The sequence below is a fragment of the Hemiscyllium ocellatum genome, chromosome 8 (genome assembly GCF_020745735.1).
Source record: "Hemiscyllium ocellatum isolate sHemOce1 chromosome 8, sHemOce1.pat.X.cur, whole genome shotgun sequence".
Taxonomy (NCBI): Eukaryota; Metazoa; Chordata; class Chondrichthyes; order Orectolobiformes; family Hemiscylliidae; genus Hemiscyllium; species Hemiscyllium ocellatum.
In genome coordinates this window covers 26,963,236-26,982,901 of record NC_083408.1, presented here as the reverse complement: position 1 = coordinate 26,982,901, position 19,666 = coordinate 26,963,236, and the positions used below count along the sequence as shown (strand labels likewise).

The following is a 19,666-nucleotide window of genomic DNA, read 5'->3' as shown; positions in this document are numbered from 1 at the left end:
CGGATTTCCCTCTTAAGTATACTCCTACTTCGTTTATACTCTTTTTAAGGATTCACTCGATTTAACCTTGCATATGCTTCCTTCTTTTTCTTAGCCAAACCCTCAATTTCTTTAGTCATCTAGCATTCCCTATACCAACCAGCCTTTCCTTTCACCCTGACAGGAATGTACTTTCACTGGATTCTCATTATCTCATTTCTGAAGGCTTCCCATTTTCCAGTTATCCCTTTAACTGTGAACATCTGCCCCCAATCAGCTTTTGAAAGTTCTTGCCTAATACTGTCAAAATTGGCCTTTCTCCAATTTAGAACTTCAACTTTTAGATCTGGTATGTCCTTTTCCATTGCTATTTTAAATCTGACTGAATTATGGACTCAGTAGTTGTGTGCAAGATATCTCTTTTATATAAATAGCCTATGGACTTGACAGAGTGAAAATTTATCTGAGTGGTGGGTGTACACATTGCTGAATGTTTTGTTTGGGTCAGATGGATGAAAATTGAAAAACTGTCATTGAAGAAACCATAGGTTTATCGAGAATGCAAATTGATAGAAGAGGAAGTATGAAGTTTGGAAATCGCATGAGACCTGAGAAATACATTTTTCAGTGTTGTTGGAGAGAGTTAATTGTTTGATAATTAATTGTCTACAATTAAGACCCATGAGAGGTGAGGAGGTCCATGTGCTGAGCATGAATACGATGAGAAAGTTTTCATGTAGTGGCTGGGCAGTGAATTTTGATGAGATAGCTAGGGGAGCAGAGATGGAATTAATCGAAGATGAGTTGTTGCTCAGTGCTGTGCATTGTGGAGGGTTTATTGAGTTGAGGCTGACATAAAGGAACATTGAGAGAAGTGGAACAGATTTAGATGTCTAGAGGTGGAAGTATTAGAGAAGTAGGGAACGTGACCAGTATGAGACTTGATGTTGGGTGCTACTCTCCCACCATGGAGGTTTGGGTGACAATGCTACAATAAAGACTATAATTAGTTAAGCTTCACCCTGCGTTTGCTGTAAGGCTGGGGGTTGTAAGTGCATTGTTCACTGGGAGTCAGCACTTGTTAACTTCCAAGCAGTGCAAAATGGCAGTGTTTGTGGGATGAGAAGAGAAGGGATTAGGAGTGAGAGGAGGATGTTCCCTCTAGAGACAGTGAGTATCAGTGTTCCTAATAAATAGGGTGTTAATCCTGTGCCAGGAGAGTAGGAAGAAAGTGTCCGAGTAACACTTGTATTAAAAAATGCAACTTCCAGAAGGGGTGGTGCGGCTATAGTGAATCTCTTCAGGGTTAATACTGTAGATAGGTAGATCACGTTCAGTCCCAGAGGCCTGATCTAGATGCGTAGAGTGGACAGCAATGGGAACAGGACGCCTCGCTAATACTGCGGAGATTGATGATGGTGTGGTGTTATGATGCTTGCTATGTCAGATACTGATATCAGGATTTCAGTACATTGTTGCTAAAATTAACTTCATTTGCATTGGTACAGAAAAGAGGAAGTTCCAGCCAAGTCGCTGCCGGTCACTTTACCAGAGGAACTCAACAAAATCAGGCTTTCACGCTATAAGCTGGAGCGATGGTGTCACATGCCCTTCTTTTCCAAGACAGCAGTTGGTTGCTTTGTTCGCATTGGCATTGGAAACAGTAATGGGAAGCCAGTATACAGAGTAAGTATCATCTGGTGTATTTGATCAATGTGAGTCTATGATGAAGAAGGAGAAAGTGAGGATTGCAGATGCTGGAGATCAGAGCTGAAAAATGTGTTCCTGGAAAAGTGCAGCAGGTCAGGCAGCATCAAAGGAGCAGGAGAATCGACGTTTTGGGTATAAGCCCTTCTTCAGGAAGACTATGATGGAGAAGGTCAGCATGAGACTGGGGTCATAAGATACAGTAGCAGAATAAATTCATTTAGCCTGTCGAATCTGTTCCACCATTTGATCATGGCTGATATGGTTCTCAACTCTCTCTCTCTCCCCCCCCCCCCCCCCATGACCTTTGATCTCCTTACAATAAGGAACCTATCTATCTATCTCTCTTAAATACTCAATAACTTGACCTCCAAGCCATCTGTGGTTATAAGTTCCACAGATTCACCACCCTCTGGCTGAAGAAATTCCTCAACTCCGTTCTAAAGGGTAATCCGTTCACCCTGAAGTTATGCCCTTGTGTCCCAGTCTCTCCTGCTAATGGGAACATCTTCTAACGTCCATTCTATCCAGACCCTCAGTATTCTGTAAGTTTCAATCAGATCCTCTCCTCATCCTTCTAAAGTCCATCAAGATCTCTCCCATTCCACCAAGGACATGCAGGTTCGGGGCCACCTCCATTGCCAAACCCTAACCATCCAATGCCTGGAGGAAGAATGCCTCGTCTTCCACCTTGGGACCCTCTAAACACATGGGATCAATATGGATTCCACCATTTCCCATTTCCACCCCTAACCTTATCGCAGTCCCAACTTCCCAACTTTGCACCGCCCTCTTGAACAATCCTATCTGTCTACCTTCTTGGTACATTCTTGCTGTTGTGTTCAATGCCTAATTGAAATGATTGCAAACATTGCATTTGCCTTCCTGTCTGCAAGGCAATCTTTGAATACAAACTAGTACTCCAATGGCCCTTTTTTTTGATTTCCAGAGCCTGTCCCTATTTAGAAAATAGCCTGTCTCTATTCTTCCTACCAAAGTGCATAAACTTGCACTTACCCACATTGTATTCCATATGTCACTATTTTGCCCACTCTCTTAGCCTGTCCAAGTCTTTCTACAGCCTCTTTGCTTCATTTATTTGTCTATTCACCTATCTTTGTCAATCTGCACCCTTAGAATTGTCCTTAGTTTCTTCCTGCAGATCATTGATGTATGAGGCTGTGACAGATATTTAAAGTCAATGTGTGTCTCCATTCCATTCATATTTTGTTGGAAGTTTCTCTGAATTTCCCATCTTGGCTTTAAACAACACTACACACTTTTTTGCCAGCATTACCATTTGACTGTAAACAAGTCTCAATGCACCGTAGCTGCATTAGCCTATTCTCTGCAATTGACAAATACACCTTTAATGTTCCTGACAGGCTTTTAATATTGATTAGCTTGGTTCACTACTTCTGCTGTTGTCCGTCCTGATTGTCCTGTACTGTATGAGTATTGGTTTTACCATTAGTAGTCCCAGCACCAAAAAAGTATGCATGTGGCTCATTGAAAATCTCTCTGTCTACTCACAGGTTGCAGAAATCACTGGTGTTGTAGAAACTGGAAAGGTCTACCAGTTGGGCAGCTCAAGAACAAACAAAGGCCTGCAGTTACGGTAGGTTCAAAGGAAATGACAAGAATTGAAACTAAGTTTTTCTGAGTCGAGGGGTTGTTGTCCAGTTTCTCCCACTGTTCCCATGTTTTTATGAGGTGTTGCCTGGTCTGCAACATTTCATGTGATTGCAGTGGGGCAGTCTTTCAAAGATTGTACCTTTTGTAGGAGGCTATGATTTCAATTGAAATTAACGGATCTGCTAGAAATTCCTAATTGTGATATGCTGTATTCCTTATCAGTCAGTGGGAAGGAAAAATGCCCCTCTATATGTTAAACACATTTTATTCTGGCAGCTTCTTTCTTTAGCTTCTGCCTATGTTTGTACTCTTGAACTTAATAGCTGCTTTATGTGGATCCAACCCTGTGATCCAGCACTTGAATAACCACTCATCAGAACTCTGCCAATGTGGTGGTTACCAGTGTGGCTTGAAACAAATTTGGCATTTCAGTGTAACTGAATCCTGTACTTAGCGAAAGCCAGCGCGGAATCTTTCCTGCTAGAATCAAACATTGTGGAAATTGAGGTTTTGTAAGATATTTAAAGGAGCTGATAAGATAGAGGGAGTAATTAATTTGTGATCAGGCATAATCATAATATGCTGCTGGAGGTGCAATATCTGGAAGGGATTCTTCACATAAAGGATAGCAGAAATCTAGGTTTTACTGTCCCGTGTAAACTTCTGCTCAGACAGACTTGATTCTGTGTAACAGTTAAATATTTCTAAATGGGTTATAGCTTGTTAGATAAAAATATGTTTAGAAATGTTCAACCATGGCAGATAATGCAGTTTAGGTATGAACCAGCCCACGCTCTAACTGAATAATGGGCTAGGTGGTCGTCTCCTGTTTGAGAGATTAGGGCAAGTTAGTCTGACTTCCATCCAATTAAGTCAAGGTTAAAGGAAATAAGTGCAATGCCAATCGCTGCTCTACCAATTAAATGACCAGGGACTTAACGGGAAAGGGTCTTGTGGTTCGCTGGTAGTGTCGAGAAGGTCTGCATTCCAGTCCTGCCTGCCCAGACACTCTTATAGTGAATCTATCAGAATTGATCAGAACCAACCCAGTGGCTAATTGGACTGCCGGATGTTGGTGTATTGATTCCTACAACATAAATACGGTTGCAGCATTAGATCCAGCGATTCTTGGTCTGGAAGTTTTTCGCTGAGTTCAGTCAATTTCTTAGGGTTCCGTCTCAATGAATGATTGGAGTATTTCTCATGTAATCTATATAACTAAAGTTAGATACATTACAATTCATTCTTTTAATATCAGACTCAACTGGAAGATGGTGAAACATTTTAGTCAAATTATCTGTTACCTAATGGCTAGCGTTTTTGCTGGGGATTCTGTTTGAAACTTTCAGCCCTGTCTTTATCACTTGAACCCTCAGATATAATGATATTATTCTCTTCATTCTTTACTGCCTGTGGTACATTTTTTGGTTATTTTCCCTTCTTAATACCCTCTTGTTGACTTAGAGTCATAGAGCTGGACAGCACGGAAATGGACTCTTCTGCCAGTTTTGTCCATGCTGATCGGATATTCTAAATTAACCTAATCCCATTGGCTAGCATTTCACCATATCCCTCTAAAACCTTCCTATTCATGTATCCATCCAGATGCCTTTTTAAATGTTGTAATTGTACCAACCTTCACCACTTCCTTTGGCAGTTCATTCCATACACCCACCATGCTCTGCATAAAAGGGTCTCTTCCCCCCCCCCCCCCCCCAATATGTCCCTTTCAAATCTTTCCCCTCTACTTTTTGGCTCCCCTACTCTGGGGAAAGACCTTGTCTATTTACCATATCCATGCCCCTCATGATTTTATAAACCATTATATGGTCACCCCTCAGCCTCCAACGCTACAGAGAAAATAGCTCCAGCTTATTCAGCTGCTCCCTATAGCACAAGCCCTCCAACCCTGGTAACATGCTTGTAATCTTTTCTGAGCCCTTTCAAATTTCCCGACTCAGGCGACTGACTGTGTGGAGTTTGCACGTTCTCCCCGTGTCTGCGTGGGTTTCCTCCGGGTGCTCCGGTTTCCTCCCACAGTCCAAAGATGTGCGGGTCAGGTGAATTGGCCATGCTAAATTGCCCGTAGTGTTAGGTAAGGGGTAATGTAGGGGTATGGGTGGGGTTTCGCTTCGGCGGGTCGGTGTGGACTTGTTGGGCCGAAGGGCCTGTTTCCACACTGTAAGTCTAATCTAAAAAAAAAACATCCTTCCTATAGCAGGGAGACATATTCCAAAAGTGGCCTAATCAATGTCCTGTAAATTTGCACCATGACCTTGCAACTCCCGCACTCAATGCATTGACCAGTAAAGGCAAGCACGCCAAATGCTTCTTTTACTATCCTGTCTACCTGCGACTCCACTTTCAAGAAGCTATGAACCTGTACTCCAAGGTCTCTTCGTTCAGTAACACTCCCCAGGCCCTTACCATTAAGTGTATAAGACCTGCTAAGATTTGCCTTTTCAAAATACAGCACCTCACATTTATCTAAAATAAACTCCATCTGTCACTCATTGGTCTGTTGGCCCATCTGATTAAGGTCCCATTGTACTTTGAGGTAAAATTCTTTGCTGTTCACTGCGTTACTAATTTTGATGCCATCTGCAAACTTACTATCTATGCTTCCTATCTTTACATCCACATCGTTTATATAAATGATGAAAAGCAATAGACCCAGCCCTGATCCTTGTGGCACACTGCTGGTAATAGGCCTCCAGTCTGAAACGCAACCCTCCACCACTACCCTCTGTTTCCTACCTTTGAGCTACTTCTGTATCCAAATCGCTGCTTCTCCCTCTATTCCATATAGAGTCATAGATATATACAGCACAGAAACAGATCCTTTGGTCCAACCTGTCCATGCCGACCAGAAATCCCAACCTAATCTAGTCCCACTTGCCAGCACCCAGCCCATATCCTTCCAAACCTTTCCTTTTCATATATCCATCCAAATGCCTCTTAAATGTTGCAATTGTACCAGCATCTGCCACTTTTCTTCTGGCAGCTCATTCCATACACGTACCACCATCTGTGTGGAAAACGTTGGCCCTTAGGTCCCTTTTATATCTTTCCCCTCTCACCCTAAACCTATGCCCTCTAGTTCTGGACTCCCCCCACCCCAGGGAAAAGATTTTGTCTATTTATCCTATCCATGCCCCTCATGATTTAATAAAACTCTATAAGGTCACCCCTCAGCTTCCGACGCTCCAGAGAAAACAGCCCCAGACTATTCAACCCCTCACTGTAGCTCAAATCCTCCATCTCTGGCAAGGTCCTTGTAAATCTTTTCTGAACCCTTTCAGGTTTCGCAGCATCCTTCCAGTAGGAAGGAGACCAGAATTGCTTTGTTAACCACTGGTCTTCCATCTGGTGTGCTGATAAATAGGTTATCTCATTAAGTTTCTTTTTAACTAAATTTTGCCGCCAATGGCTTGCATAGCATAGGAACACAAAGAGCACTTTTTTTTATATTGAAAACGTGCTCTTCAGTTTCCTTGTTTTTAGTCATCTGTTGAGAAATTATAAGATGTTCTTGAGCAACCTTTGTCAGATTGAACTTCTTTGGGTAATACATATCTGGTGGAAAATTGAATTGACCCTTCAATTATCATCTGGGTGTAGCAATCTTTAAGGGATAGAATGGGAATCTCAGGCCAATCCGGTGCAAAAATATTGACATTCTATTTTGACCTATACAATGCTCACAATCTTAGTAAAAGGCTTAAAAAAGCAGGTATTGAGATCCGTGGAGCTGGTTAAATTAACATCTGGGCTTTCCCAGCCATTTGATAAGTGGCGTGTCTTGTCAGTAATGTCGGTTTCAGTACTTCCCAGATCAATTGCAAGCAGCAGCAAGTCTTATTTTCCGTCCAGTTTTCCCTCTAATTACAGAAGTGATTTTTTTCCCCCCTCTAGACATGGGTCAGATGAGCGGGTGTTTCGTCTTGAGTTTGTGTCAAACCAAGAGTTCACAGAAACGGAGTTTATGAAATGGAGGGAAACGGTGAGTTCTGTGGTGGGGTGGGGTTTGTTCACTTCAGTTTTATGTGTCTAATCTTGAGGCACTGTGGCAGCTAGTAAACTGCAAAGCTGATGTCTTCATCTGACCAATTCCTCTGCTACTTGACGGATTTCCATGTTGAATACAATCAGATAGGGGTCCCTGCTGTCAAAGCTTTGGGAAGCTCCCAAGATAATAGTGGTGCATGGTTTGCAGCCCTGCTTATGGCTTGGAACAGTGAGGAGGAATTGCGATTTGTGGTTCAGTGTCTCAGGTAGGCAGCAGGACCAGACTGTCATTGAGCTTCCTTAACTTGATTCCTGTTATTACAGATAATGATGGGAGGAATGCAGTTACCAACCATGGATGAAGTTAACAAGAAGGAACAGCAGATCAAACAGGCACTGGAGTATAAATTCAATGACCGTGACATTGAAGAGGTATGTGCTGGATCAAAAGCCAACCGGTTGGACAAAGTTGCCAACATGTCTTTTTCCCTCTCTTCAATATCGCTTAATTTCTTGATTTTTTTTTCTCTGTCTGATCAACCTCTTTAGAGATTCTATTATACACCTTTTGGAGGAGGTGTGAGTTGAACCTAGACTTCCTGGTCCAGAGGTAGGGATACTGCCACTGTGCCACAGAAACCCCTGCTTAGTTTGTTTTGTGGTTTAACATATTTTATTCAGGTGAAGTTCAAACTTTATCCCTATCCAGGTAGGGGAAAGGCGCTTACTAATTCTTGGGTCACTTCAGACTTCCAGCAGAGCACACTGTCAGCCTAGTGTCTGACCTTGTTCCACATCACACACGAACCATTCTGGAGCTTGTACATTAGAAAATACAATGCCAGAATTGGGACATTTTCATGCTGTGGGTCAGAGTGATTCAGATCAACTTGGTCCATATAACCAGCTTACAGTGTCATGTCTATCATGCTGTGACTAATTCAACTCTGATTCAAAAGGTGACTGATTAGTATTTAACAGGGTTTTTGGAGAGGGCGCGGGTTGTGGGCTCAATAGTTTTGCACTTCATTAAAATTCTGCATTTTTTTCTTCCTGTCTCCTCATTACGGTAAATGGGCTACTTTATATCAAATGGCCAATGCAGCAATATATTACTTGACTGTTATGAATGGAAGTCCAGATTAAAATGAGTTTATTGCACTTGAACCACATCTATGGTAAACATCAAGTTTAAATTAGGTTTTGAACACCAGAGGTTTTCAGGAGTCTCTTCCTCAGTACCAGTATGGCTAGTGAATTTGCAAATGGAAGTGTCACAGCAATGCAGATAATTGTTTTCAGGAGTTTGGTGTTCTCTGATATTACTTTGGAGGTTTGGGTAATATTGTACAGAATCGCTTGAAGCTTCAGCTGATACACTGCTCTGTAAGTATACAGAAGCCTTCTCTTCAAACTGATCACTGGAATCATGTTCATGTTGTTGCCCTTGTTGAGCCACTTTGTCTTGTCCTTGCAGATTGTGAAAGAAAAGGACCGATTCAGGAAAGCTCCTTCCAATTACGCTATGAAAAAGACGCAGCTAATGAAAGAAAAAGTGAGTGACGATATCCAAATGAAGATTTGCATACACTTGTTTTTTGTACATTGGCCAAGGGGAGGGAAAAAGTAGAGGTAAGCAGGGGTAAATGTTTCAGGGGGGCATAAGCCAAAATCCAGATTGGTGTTTCAGCTGGAGAGGTTTGCTTAGCCTGAGAGGAGAATAAAGCTAACAAGATCAGCATAAGGGTATAAATTGTTTTTTTAAAAAAATTAAAAATCTTTTGTATGGAGGTGGAAAACTCAGTGCAGGTTAGTGTTTAAGGAGTGAAAAAGGGATACAGGCCTTCCAAGCCAAGTATTGTTATCAGGTATATTGAGGCTAGGTGCTGTGCTAATTGCAGTGGGTACACAAATCATTTAGTCTTAATTTTGAAGTAATACAGTAACCTTTCTATTTTTAGATTTTCGTTATAAATTCCTACTTTTTAACGTGTACTCACTATCCGTACCTATATTACAGTGCATTACATTTAAAACCTTTTAATCGGTACAGCTAACCCCTATCCGTTTTTACACCATCTAATCTCACACCACTTCCTATTTTGCTGTCTTGATTGTGTCCTTACTTTTCTTCTCTCGAACTCCCTCCTAAAACCTGTATAATTTCCATTTCTTTCTCATTTTGTCATAGCCATTCTTTCTAACCTGATATTCCAGTCCTGTCTTGATTTCTTGCCCCTTGGCTTTCAGAAGAGAAGCCGAGGACTGCAGATTGCTGGAGATCAGTCGTGAGTGTGGTGCTGGAAAAACACAGCCGGTCAGGCAGCATCTGAGGAGCAGGAGAATTGAGTTTCGGGCATAAGCTTTCAGGAATGAGGCTTGTGAGCCAGGGGGATGAGAGATAAATGAGAGTGGAGTTGGGGGAAAGTTAGATGAATGCGATAGGTAGATGAAGGTGGAGGAGAACGTGATAGGTCAAAGAGGATGGTGGAATGGATAGATGAAAAAGGTGATGGCAGGCCAGGAGGGCGGTGCCGAGTTCTAGGGTTGGGACTGGAATAATGTGGGGGGGAGGGAAAATGAGGAAACTGGTGAAATCCACATTGATCCGTTGTGGTTGCATTGTCCCAAGACGAAATATGAGGCAATCTTTCTCCAGGCGTCAGGTGATAAGGGTTTGTTGATAGAGGCGGCCCAGGACCTGTGTGTCCTTGGCAGAGTGGGCGGGGGAGTTGAAGTGTTCAGCCATGGGGCAGTGGGGTTGGCGGATGTCCCAGAAATGTTCTCTGAAATGATTCACAAGTTGGCCTCCTGTTTCCCTGATGTAGAGGAGACCACATCAGGTGAAACGGATACAGTAGATGACATTGATGGAGGTACAAGTAATTTCTGTCGGCTGTGGAAGGATCCTTGGGCGAGGTGATGGGAGTGGTGTGGGTGCAGGTTTTGCGCTTCCTGTGCCAGGTGTGGGGGTGGATCTGATGAAGGACTCACGGAGGGAATGGTCTCTCCAGATGCCAACTTGCGGATCGTTTCAGAGAACGCCTCTAGGACAGCTGCCCCAACCAACCCTACCGCTCCATGGCTTAACACTTCAACTCCCTCTTCCACTCCGCCAAGGAAATGCAGGTCCTGGGTCACCTCTATCGGCAAACCCTTCCCACCCGACGTCTGGAAGAAGGATGTCTCATCTTCTGCTTTGGGACCCTGCAACTACATGGGATCAATGTGGATTTCACCAGTTTCCTCATTCCCCCCCTCCCCCCTACATTATCCCAGTCCCAAGCCTCCAACTCTGCACCACCCTCCTCACCTGTCCATCACCTTTCTCATCTACCTGCTCAACCCACCTTTCCGACCTATCGCATTCTCTCGCACCTTCACCTACCTATTGTATTCTCAGCTACCTTGCTCCCCCACAACCACTTATTTATCTTTCAGTCCCCCCCGGCCCACAAGCCTCATTCCTGATGAAGGGTTCATGCCCGAAACGTCGATTCTCCTGCTCCTCGGATGCTGTCTAATCTGCTGTGCTTTTCCAGCACCATGCTCTTGACCCTTTGGCTTTTGTCCCCACTCCCCTGAAACTTCTATCTGTGCAGGACATTTTGAAAATGGAAGTTGTCATTTTGCATTAAGTCTGTGAAGTTTCTGTATTGGCAGAGTCTGTAACAAATGAACACTATTTAAAACTCATGAAACGATGGCCTCTTCCTCCCTCCCTTCTCTACCCCTTCACGTTTTGAATGACAAACTGATTTAGCTGGAGGCCGAACTGTACTTAATGAGGGGTGAACAGAGTAGTTTCAGTACTCCCATGTAAAAGTTGTGTTGGTAAGCGGAGGTCTCTATCAAGATTCGCTGCATGTCAGGTGGCTTGTGAGAGTTTCTCTTTCCTTTTTTATGGCCTGCTTTTTTGTGTTGCCACATCCCGTTAGTACTGTTGCGCTGGTTCTGGGTAAGCTGCATATACTTATGTACAGGAAACCACCAAGCACTAAATCTAAATCCGAAACCATTGCCTCTCCATGTTTTATCTCTGCCCAAGATTGTGGCTCCTCATTACTAAGGAGTCCAAACCTTTGTCACAGATGTTCTGCAGTTACTTACATCTGCCCAGTGCTTGCAGGTACCAACTCCCTGTGTTAGATACTTGTGTATAACCTCCTGATTAATTTACTGGGGGTGGACACTGGAGATGGGGGCCAGTTGGAAAGTAATGCAAAGAAAATAAAAGATAGTCTTAACCTCTATTGTTGTTATCTTTAAACTTCTATTCTGATTTTTTGGAAAAAAAATTTTTTTTCAAAGTTATCAGTGTTGATACGTCTTGGCTATCAGTGACTCAAGCTGAAGGGCCGAATACAAACCTAGTAAATCAGGTCAAACCATAGACGATGAGCTGTCTGGGAAACTGGCCAAGGAAATGGGCTGTTCCAGTCCAAAATATATTTGTGTTATACCGTTTTTGTTGGAAAACAACTGTCTGAGACTCATCTCCTTATGACCAGTTCAGTTTGTCGAATGGAATTCTTAAATTCCAATGAGCTTAATAAACCAGCTTTATCTGCAAGGAATGTCAACAAAATCCAAAAACGCACTGCAGTCAGGTCAGTTGTATTGCAAGAAAGTTCCCAATTTGTAGATTTTGGGGTTCGTTCAAGTTCATTCAATCCCTGGAAAGGTTGTCAAATTGCAAAGAATGATCAGTTCTTAAAAACTAATGTTTCCATTCCTTTCACTGCAGATGTTAGTTTAAATGTTTTGCACAGAGTATGCCTCGTGAGCAGCTTGCACATCTACACATCTGTGCAATGTTTTTGTTAAAAAAATAGATGTTCATTTTGGAGCCTAGCTCAAGGGAAGCTGAAGCCAGACTCCTGAAGTGAGCATGGCCTTTGGAGAGGTGAGGGTACAGCCTACCTCTCACTGTGACCCCCAAGACCTTTGGTTTACCCACCTGATGTTGTTTTGTGCAGTCCTGCCTAGGGTGTTTGGTTGGAAAGCTGTGTGCTACTTTCCTGTCAATTTTAAAATACAGCTCTTGTGCCGGGCCTGCCTTTAGCTTGGGTTGTTATAGTGTACTGGTACCCAATATCCTCACTGTAGTAATACCTTATTCCCTCCTTTTCACTTCAGGCAATGGCAGAAGAAGCGGGTGAACCAGATAAAGCACGACAAATCCAGGATCAGCTGAACGAACTAGAAGAACGGGCAGAGGCCCTTGACAGACTTCGCACCAAAAACATCTCTGCCATCAGGTGTGCCTTTCATAACTTCAGAATGTCCCAGATGTGCATGGCTATTATGTAGGAAATGTGGCTGCTAGTATGATACAGCAAGCTGTCTCAAACACATTAAATAAATGACCAGGTAATGTTTCAGTAATGCTGAATAAGGAATGTTTGTTAGTCAGGGCAAACAGAAGAGACTTCTCCTTTTCAAATAATGTTGTGATCCTTTGCGTTCACCTCTAAGTAAAAATAGGGCTGTAGTTTTAATGCTTCATCAATGATAGCACCTCTTAACAGTGCAGCACTCACTCACTGCTCTGGTGTGTCAGCTGAGTTTGCTTTTTTCCAGTTTGTTCTGGAGATTTGGCAAGATCCAGAGATGATTGCCCATCCCTAATTCTCCTTGGGTTTGTGGTGGTGCTGAGCTGCTGCCTTGAACCAGTGCAGTCCTTGTCGTGAAGAATTCTAAGATTTTAACTAGCAGCAGTGAAGTTCTCAGTTGTTTTGTCTTGGATAGTGTTGAGCCTTAAGTCATAGAGTCAGAAATGTACAGCATGGGAATAGACCCTTCGGTCCAACCCGTCCATGCCGACCAGATATCCCAACCCAATCCTGTCCCACCTGCCAGCACCTCCATATCCCTCCAATCCCTTCCTATTCATATACCCATCCAAATGCCTCTTAAATGTTGCAATTGTGCCAGTCTCCACCACTTCCTGTGGCATCTCATTCCAAGCCTGTACCATCCTCTGCGTGAAAAGGGCAACCAGAAGAGACTTCTCCTTTTCAAATAATGTTGTGATCCTGGTTGCCCTTAGGTCTCTTTTATGTCTTTCCCCTCTCACCCGGAGTGCTGGTGAAGCAGGCCAAAAGGTAATATTCTATCACATTCCTGACTTGTGCTTTGAAGGGTATTGCAGACACTTTGAGAGTAAGGAGGTGAGACACTTGCCACAGAATTCAATCTCACCAGCTGTTGCATCCATAGTATTCGTGTAGCTTGTAGAGTTCAGTTTCTGATCAGTGGTAACCCCAGGATGTCAACAAAGAGGTATTCAGCAATGGTGGTTTGAATCTGTTGGGGATGGTCATTGTCAAGCACTTGTGATAGTGTTACTTGTTGCTTGACAACCCAAGCCTGAACATTGTAAAGGTGAAGTTTATGCAGGCGCAGTCTGCTTCAGTAGTTGATGAATTGTGAATGATACTGAACATTGCAGTCATCTTAAAATAATCTCCCCAACTAACCCAATGATAAAGGGATGATCACTGATGAAGCAGCCAAGGTTGTGCCAAGGACACTGCTCCAAGTGATGTCCTTGAGTTGAGATTATTAGCACAAAGAAGCTGGACATGACTCCAGCCAGTGGAGTATGTTCCCCCTGATTATCATGGATTTCAATTTACCTAGCTGCTTTGATGTCATCTGCAAATAGGCTCCCCTCACCTGATCAAGGTTTTGGCACAAGACCTGAACCACAGCCCTTTGAACTCAGCAGAAAGTGTTGGCTGCACTGGGAGAAAATCACTTAGAACAAAGTTGTCTTGGGTTTCCAAATACTCACTGAGCAGCTGAAACTTCTACAACAATAAAGGCTTAGGTTGTATCTCTTTGCCTTTGTTGAGTTAGTGGATCTCCATGCTAAATTTTAATATAAATCTATGACTTCTTTCCATGCTGGTCACTGGCTGATTTTGCTGGGGAGATCTGTGGAATTGGTGACAGTAATGCCCGTGCTCAGATTTATTTAACCCATCAGCTGTCTAATATACTGTTCTGTGACCAAGACTGGCACCATAACATCAGGACAATATATTTAGGATGAAAGGAGAGAATGTGTTAGTGTTAAGAATTCAGTCTTTTATATGACTGGTATTGTATCCAGTTCTTCGGGTAAAAAATGAGGTCTGCAGATGCTGGAGATCAGGGGAAATGAGGAAACTGGAGAAATCTGAGTCTTCACTTCCCCTCCCCCCACCTTGTCTCAGTCGGTTCCCTCAACTCAGCACCGCCCTCCTAACCTGCAATCTTCTTCCTGACCTCTCCGCCCCCACCCCACTCCGGCCTATCACCCTCACCTTGACCTCCTTCCACCTATCACGTCTCCATCGCCCCTCCCCCAAGTCCCTCCTCCCTACCTTTTATCTTAGCCTGCCTGGCACACTCTCCTCATTCCTGATGAAGGGCTTATGCCCGAAACGTCGAATTTCCTGTTCCTTGGATGCTGCCTAACCTGCTGTGCTTTAACCAGCAACACATTTTCAGTTGTATCCAGTTCTCCATATCATAAATTTCTGTGCCCATTTCTATTGGGATTACTTATTTAAAGTTGTCACTTTGATTATACTCTCACATTGAGTAGTCGTGCAATTGTTTTAGTCTTATGTAAAATTCTGATGCAGCTGGCTGTTTGGTCCATCATGTTTGTGTTGGAGCTTTGAAAGAGCTTAGCTTCACTGTCTTGCCCGGTAATGCAGCAACTTGTTTTGTTTCAAGTATTCACTTCTGAAAGTTATTATTGAATCTAGTTCTAACACCCCTACAGCAAATTATGTAATTTGCTTGAATTAAATATCCTCTCATCCCCCAGTTTTTTTTTTAATCCCCTAACTCCTGTGCATGTTTTGGAGAAAAGCTTCTATGTTTCTAGCTTTTTTAAATTGTCATTTTGTCCAAGTAATCTACAAGGTATATAAGGTATAGATTTTAAAATGGGAATTGAAGTGCATCGGTGTGCTTTGATAGAATTATTTCTAGCCATCTGACTTGATCCTTTATCCCCTTTTCACTATAGATTGCACCTGATCTTGTGTCTTGTGTGAAATGCCATGATATGGGAGATATGTGGACAGGAGGGTTTGTGAGATGGTTGGTAAGGAAGAATGTACACGCATGTCTGGGAACAGCAGCTTCGGAGTTAAAATTGTAACAGGTGTTCATAGCAGATTCACAGGATTGCATAGTGTGTGCATCATGGCAACAGGTTATTTGACCTAACCAATCCATGCTGGTGTTGGTGTTCCAGTGGAACCTCTGCCCCAAGGTTTCTCAGCCAAATCTACCACCATAGCCATCTGCTTTTGTCTGGTATGTTTGTTTCATTTAGACTTGAATGCATTTGTATGATTCACTTTACCTGTGATCGTGAGTTGCAAATTCTCACCATATTAAAAAAAAATTGTTTTAATTCGCTGTGGGATTTCTTGATTGTCTTATATTGGTTACCTTGTGGACTTTGCTAAGAACCGGTTTAAAAAGATTCCTTAACCTTGCAGATTGAATGTCTTCTGAAGGACAATGAGAGTTCTGTGCTGTTAGAGGTAGGCTAGCTATAAGGTAGGTGCACAGAATAGGATAAACTGCTTTACCTTGCTTTTGTAGATCTTATGAAAGCATTCAACACTGACACCAAGGCAAGACTCTGCATGATATTGTAGAAAATTTGGAGTCTACCAAAGTTCCATTGTCGTGAATGGAGTATGAGTTTTGTTTTATTCAGTCGTGGAACGTGGGCATTGCTGGCTGGTCAGCGTTTATTGCCCTCTGTAGTTGCCCGTGAGAAGGTGCTGGTGAGCTACCTCTTTGAATTCCTGCAGGTAGATTCACAATGCCCACAAAGTTCCAGAACTTTGATCCAGTGACAACGAAGGAACAGTAATATATTTCAGAGTCAGGATGATGTATGGCTTGGAAGGGAGCTTACAGGTGGTGCAATTACTCTATCCATTGCACTTTCACTAGTTGGAAATGGTCAGGATTTAGAAGGTGTTGTCTAAGGATCTTTGAATTTCTGCAGTGCATGTTGTAGATAGGACATACTGCTACTGGTGGTGGAAGGAGTGGATGCTTGTGGTGTCAGTCAAGTGGGCTGCTCGGTCTTGGATGGTGTCAAACTTCTGGAGTGTTGAAGCTGCACCCATCCAGACAAGTGGGAGTATTCCATCACACTCTTGAATTGTGCCTTGGAGACAGTGGGTAGGCTTTAGGGAATTAAATGAGTTACTCACTACAGTAGGAGTTGCAAATGGTGCTGAACATTGTGCGATTATTGACAAACGTTCCTACTTCTGACCTTATGATGGAGGAAAGTCTCAAATGAAACAGCTGAAGATGGTTGGGCCTAGGACACTACCCTGAGGAACTCTTGCAGAGTTGTCCTGGATTTGAAGTGACTGACTTTCAACAACTAAACTATCTTCCGATGTGACAGGTTTGACTGCAACTAGTGGAGAATTTGCCCCCTGATATCCATTCATTCCAGTTTTACTCGAGCTCTTTGATGCCACATTCAGTTGAATGTGCCTTGCTGTCAAGGGCTGTCACACTCCCCACACCCCTTGAATTTAGTCTTTTGTTTCTGTTTGTAACAATCCTGTAATGAGGTCAGGAGCTGAATGGCCCTGGTGGAACCCAAACTGGGCGTCACTGAGCAGGTTACTACTTGATCACATCTTCCATCACTTCACGGATTAGAATAGATTGATGGGTGGTAATTGGCTGGGTTGGATTTTTCTGCTTTTTGCGTAGGAGGCATATCTAGGCAATGTCTGAGGTAGATGTCAGTGATGTAACTGTATTGGAAGAGCTTGGATAGGAGAACAGCAATTTCTGGAGCATATGTCTTTATTGCTGGAATGGTGTCAGGCCCCATAGCCTTTGCAATGTTCAGTGCCTCCAACTGTGTTTTGGTATCACATGGAGTGAATTGAATTGGCAGAAATCTGGCATCTGTGACAACTGGAGGAGGACAACTGAGATGGATCATTCGTTCCACACTTAGAATCAGAGTCACGGAGACAGGCCCTTTAGTCCAAACTGACTATAATGTCCATCAACACTCACCCTATTTCCCTGCACTTGGCCCATATCCTTCTAAACCTTGCCTATCCATTATTTGTCCAGATACCTTTTATGTGTTATTATAATGTACCTGCCTCAAACACTTCTTTTAGCGGCTCATTCCATATGTGTACTACCCTCTGTGTAAACAAAAATTCCCCCGCAGGTTCCCTTTTTATTCTTTTCCCCCTAACTTAAACTGATACCCTCTAGTACTGAATTCCCCAATCCTAATAAAAAGACTATCCATGCCTCATGATATTTTATAAACCTCTATAAGGGTCTCTCCCTCAGTCTCCTATGCTCTAAAGAAAACTGTCCTAGCTTGTCCAACCTTTCTCTCTAACTCAGACCATTGAGTCCAGGCAACATTCTTGTAAATTTTGTCTGCACTCTTTCCAGTTTAATAACATCCTTCCTATAGCAAGGTGACCAAAACTGAAGATAATACTCCCAAGCGCAAGGTCACCAATGTCCTGTATAACTGCAACATAAATTCCCAATGTCTATACTCAATGCCCTGACTGAAGGCCAGTGTACCAAAGCATCCTTCACTACCCTATCTACCTGTGACTCCAATGAACCCGAACTCCAAGGTCCCTCTGTTCCACCAACTTGAGGCCCTACTATTCACCATGAATCTCCTCCCTTGATGTGACTTTCCAAAATGAAAGACCTCTCACTTATCTATATTAAACTCCATTTGCCATTTCCCAGCCCACTTCCCCAGCTGATGAAGGACCTGCTGCAATTTCTGATAACCTTCCATGTCCAAGATGTCTTTTATTGTAGTGTCATCAGCAAACTTAGTATTCATGCATTGTATATGTTAATCCAAATCGTTGATATAGATAACAAACAGTAACTGGCTCTTCTGGCTGAAGATCACTGTGTATTGTATGCGCTGCCTTATCTTCTGAACTGTATTGAGATTATATGCACAGTACTATACAGTCAAAGTAAAGAATAAAGTGAGGACTGCAGACGCTGGAGATCAGTTGTGTGGTGCTGGAAAATTGCAGCAGGTCAGGCAGCATCCAAGGAGCGGGAGGATCGATGTTCCAGGCATAAGACCTTCATCAGGAATGAGGCTTGTGGGCTGGGGGGCTGAGAGATAAATGGGAGGGGGGGGTAGGGTTGGGATTCACGGACAGTGAGGTTAGAGGCTGTGGATGGGAGATCCCCAGAGGTGATGAGGTTGTGGATAGTCCGGGAGATGGTTTCGTGATGGGATATGAGGTCGTGGTCGAGGATGCAGTAGGAGGTTTGTGAGTTGGTGCCTGGCTTCAGTGGTGTTAGAGGTCAGTGTGCCAGAGTACCAAACCACAATCTTCAACATCATTGTCCGTGAACCCCGCACCACCCAATTCTACCTCCTACCAAAGATTCACAAACCTGACTTCCCTGGTCGACCCATTGTCTCAGTCTGTGCCTGAGCTTATCTGTGCCTACCTTGACAACTGTCCTGTCTCTCCACCTACATTCGGGACACTATCCATGCCCTTCACCTCCAAGATTTTTGTTTCCCAGTCCAAATGCTTCATCTTCACAATGGACAACCAGTCCCTGTACACATCGATCTGCCTCCAAGCCCTCCATTTCATCCTCATACGGCGAGCCAACCAGTACCCTTCCACTGACACCTTCATCCGCCTGGCTGAACTGGTCCTCGCCCTTAACAACTTCTCCTTCCAATCCTCCCACTTTCTCCAAACCAAAGGGGTAGCCATGGGCACCTGCATAGGACCAGCTATGCCTGCCTCTTTGTCGGGTACATAGAACAGTCCATCTTCCGCAGTTACACCGGCTCCACCCCAACCTGTTCCTCTGCTATATCGATGACTGTATTGGCGCCAACTTGTGCTCCCATGAGGAGGTTGAACAGTTCATCAACTTTACCAACATCTTCTATCCTGACTTCAACTTCACCTGAACCATCTCTGAAATCTCCTTCCCCTTCCTGAACCCCTCCATCTCTATCTCCGGCAGCCGACTAACCACAGACATCTTCTACAAGCCCACCGATTCTCGGCTACCTGAACTACACCTCCTCCCACGCTACCTCCTGTAAAAATGCCATCCATTATTCCCAGTTTCACCGCCTCCGTTGCATCTTTTCCCAGGATAACCAATTCTGCATTTAGAAAATCCCAGGTGGCCTCATCCTTCCACGATCGCAATTTCCCTTCCCACATAGTTGGCGATGCTCTCCAGCATGTCCCCTCCACTTCACACACCACTGCCCTTGAACCCCACCCTTCCC

The 19,666-nt window shown here is 43.5% G+C and overlaps 1 protein-coding gene across 1 annotated transcript in view; it reads left to right on the top strand.

Annotated features, from left to right (window-relative positions):
• Positions 1-19,666, top strand: part of rtf1 (RTF1 homolog, Paf1/RNA polymerase II complex component) — a 61,196-nt gene that overhangs the window by 30,572 nt on the left and 10,958 nt on the right. Inside the window, exons 8-13 of the mRNA XM_060828722.1 lie at positions 1,488-1,665; positions 3,222-3,304; positions 7,237-7,324; positions 7,654-7,761; positions 8,807-8,884; positions 12,469-12,590. Coding sequence (XP_060684705.1) covers positions 1,488-1,665; positions 3,222-3,304; positions 7,237-7,324; positions 7,654-7,761; positions 8,807-8,884; positions 12,469-12,590 — 657 coding nt within the window. The remainder of the gene's footprint in view (positions 1-1,487; positions 1,666-3,221; positions 3,305-7,236; positions 7,325-7,653; positions 7,762-8,806; positions 8,885-12,468; positions 12,591-19,666) is intronic.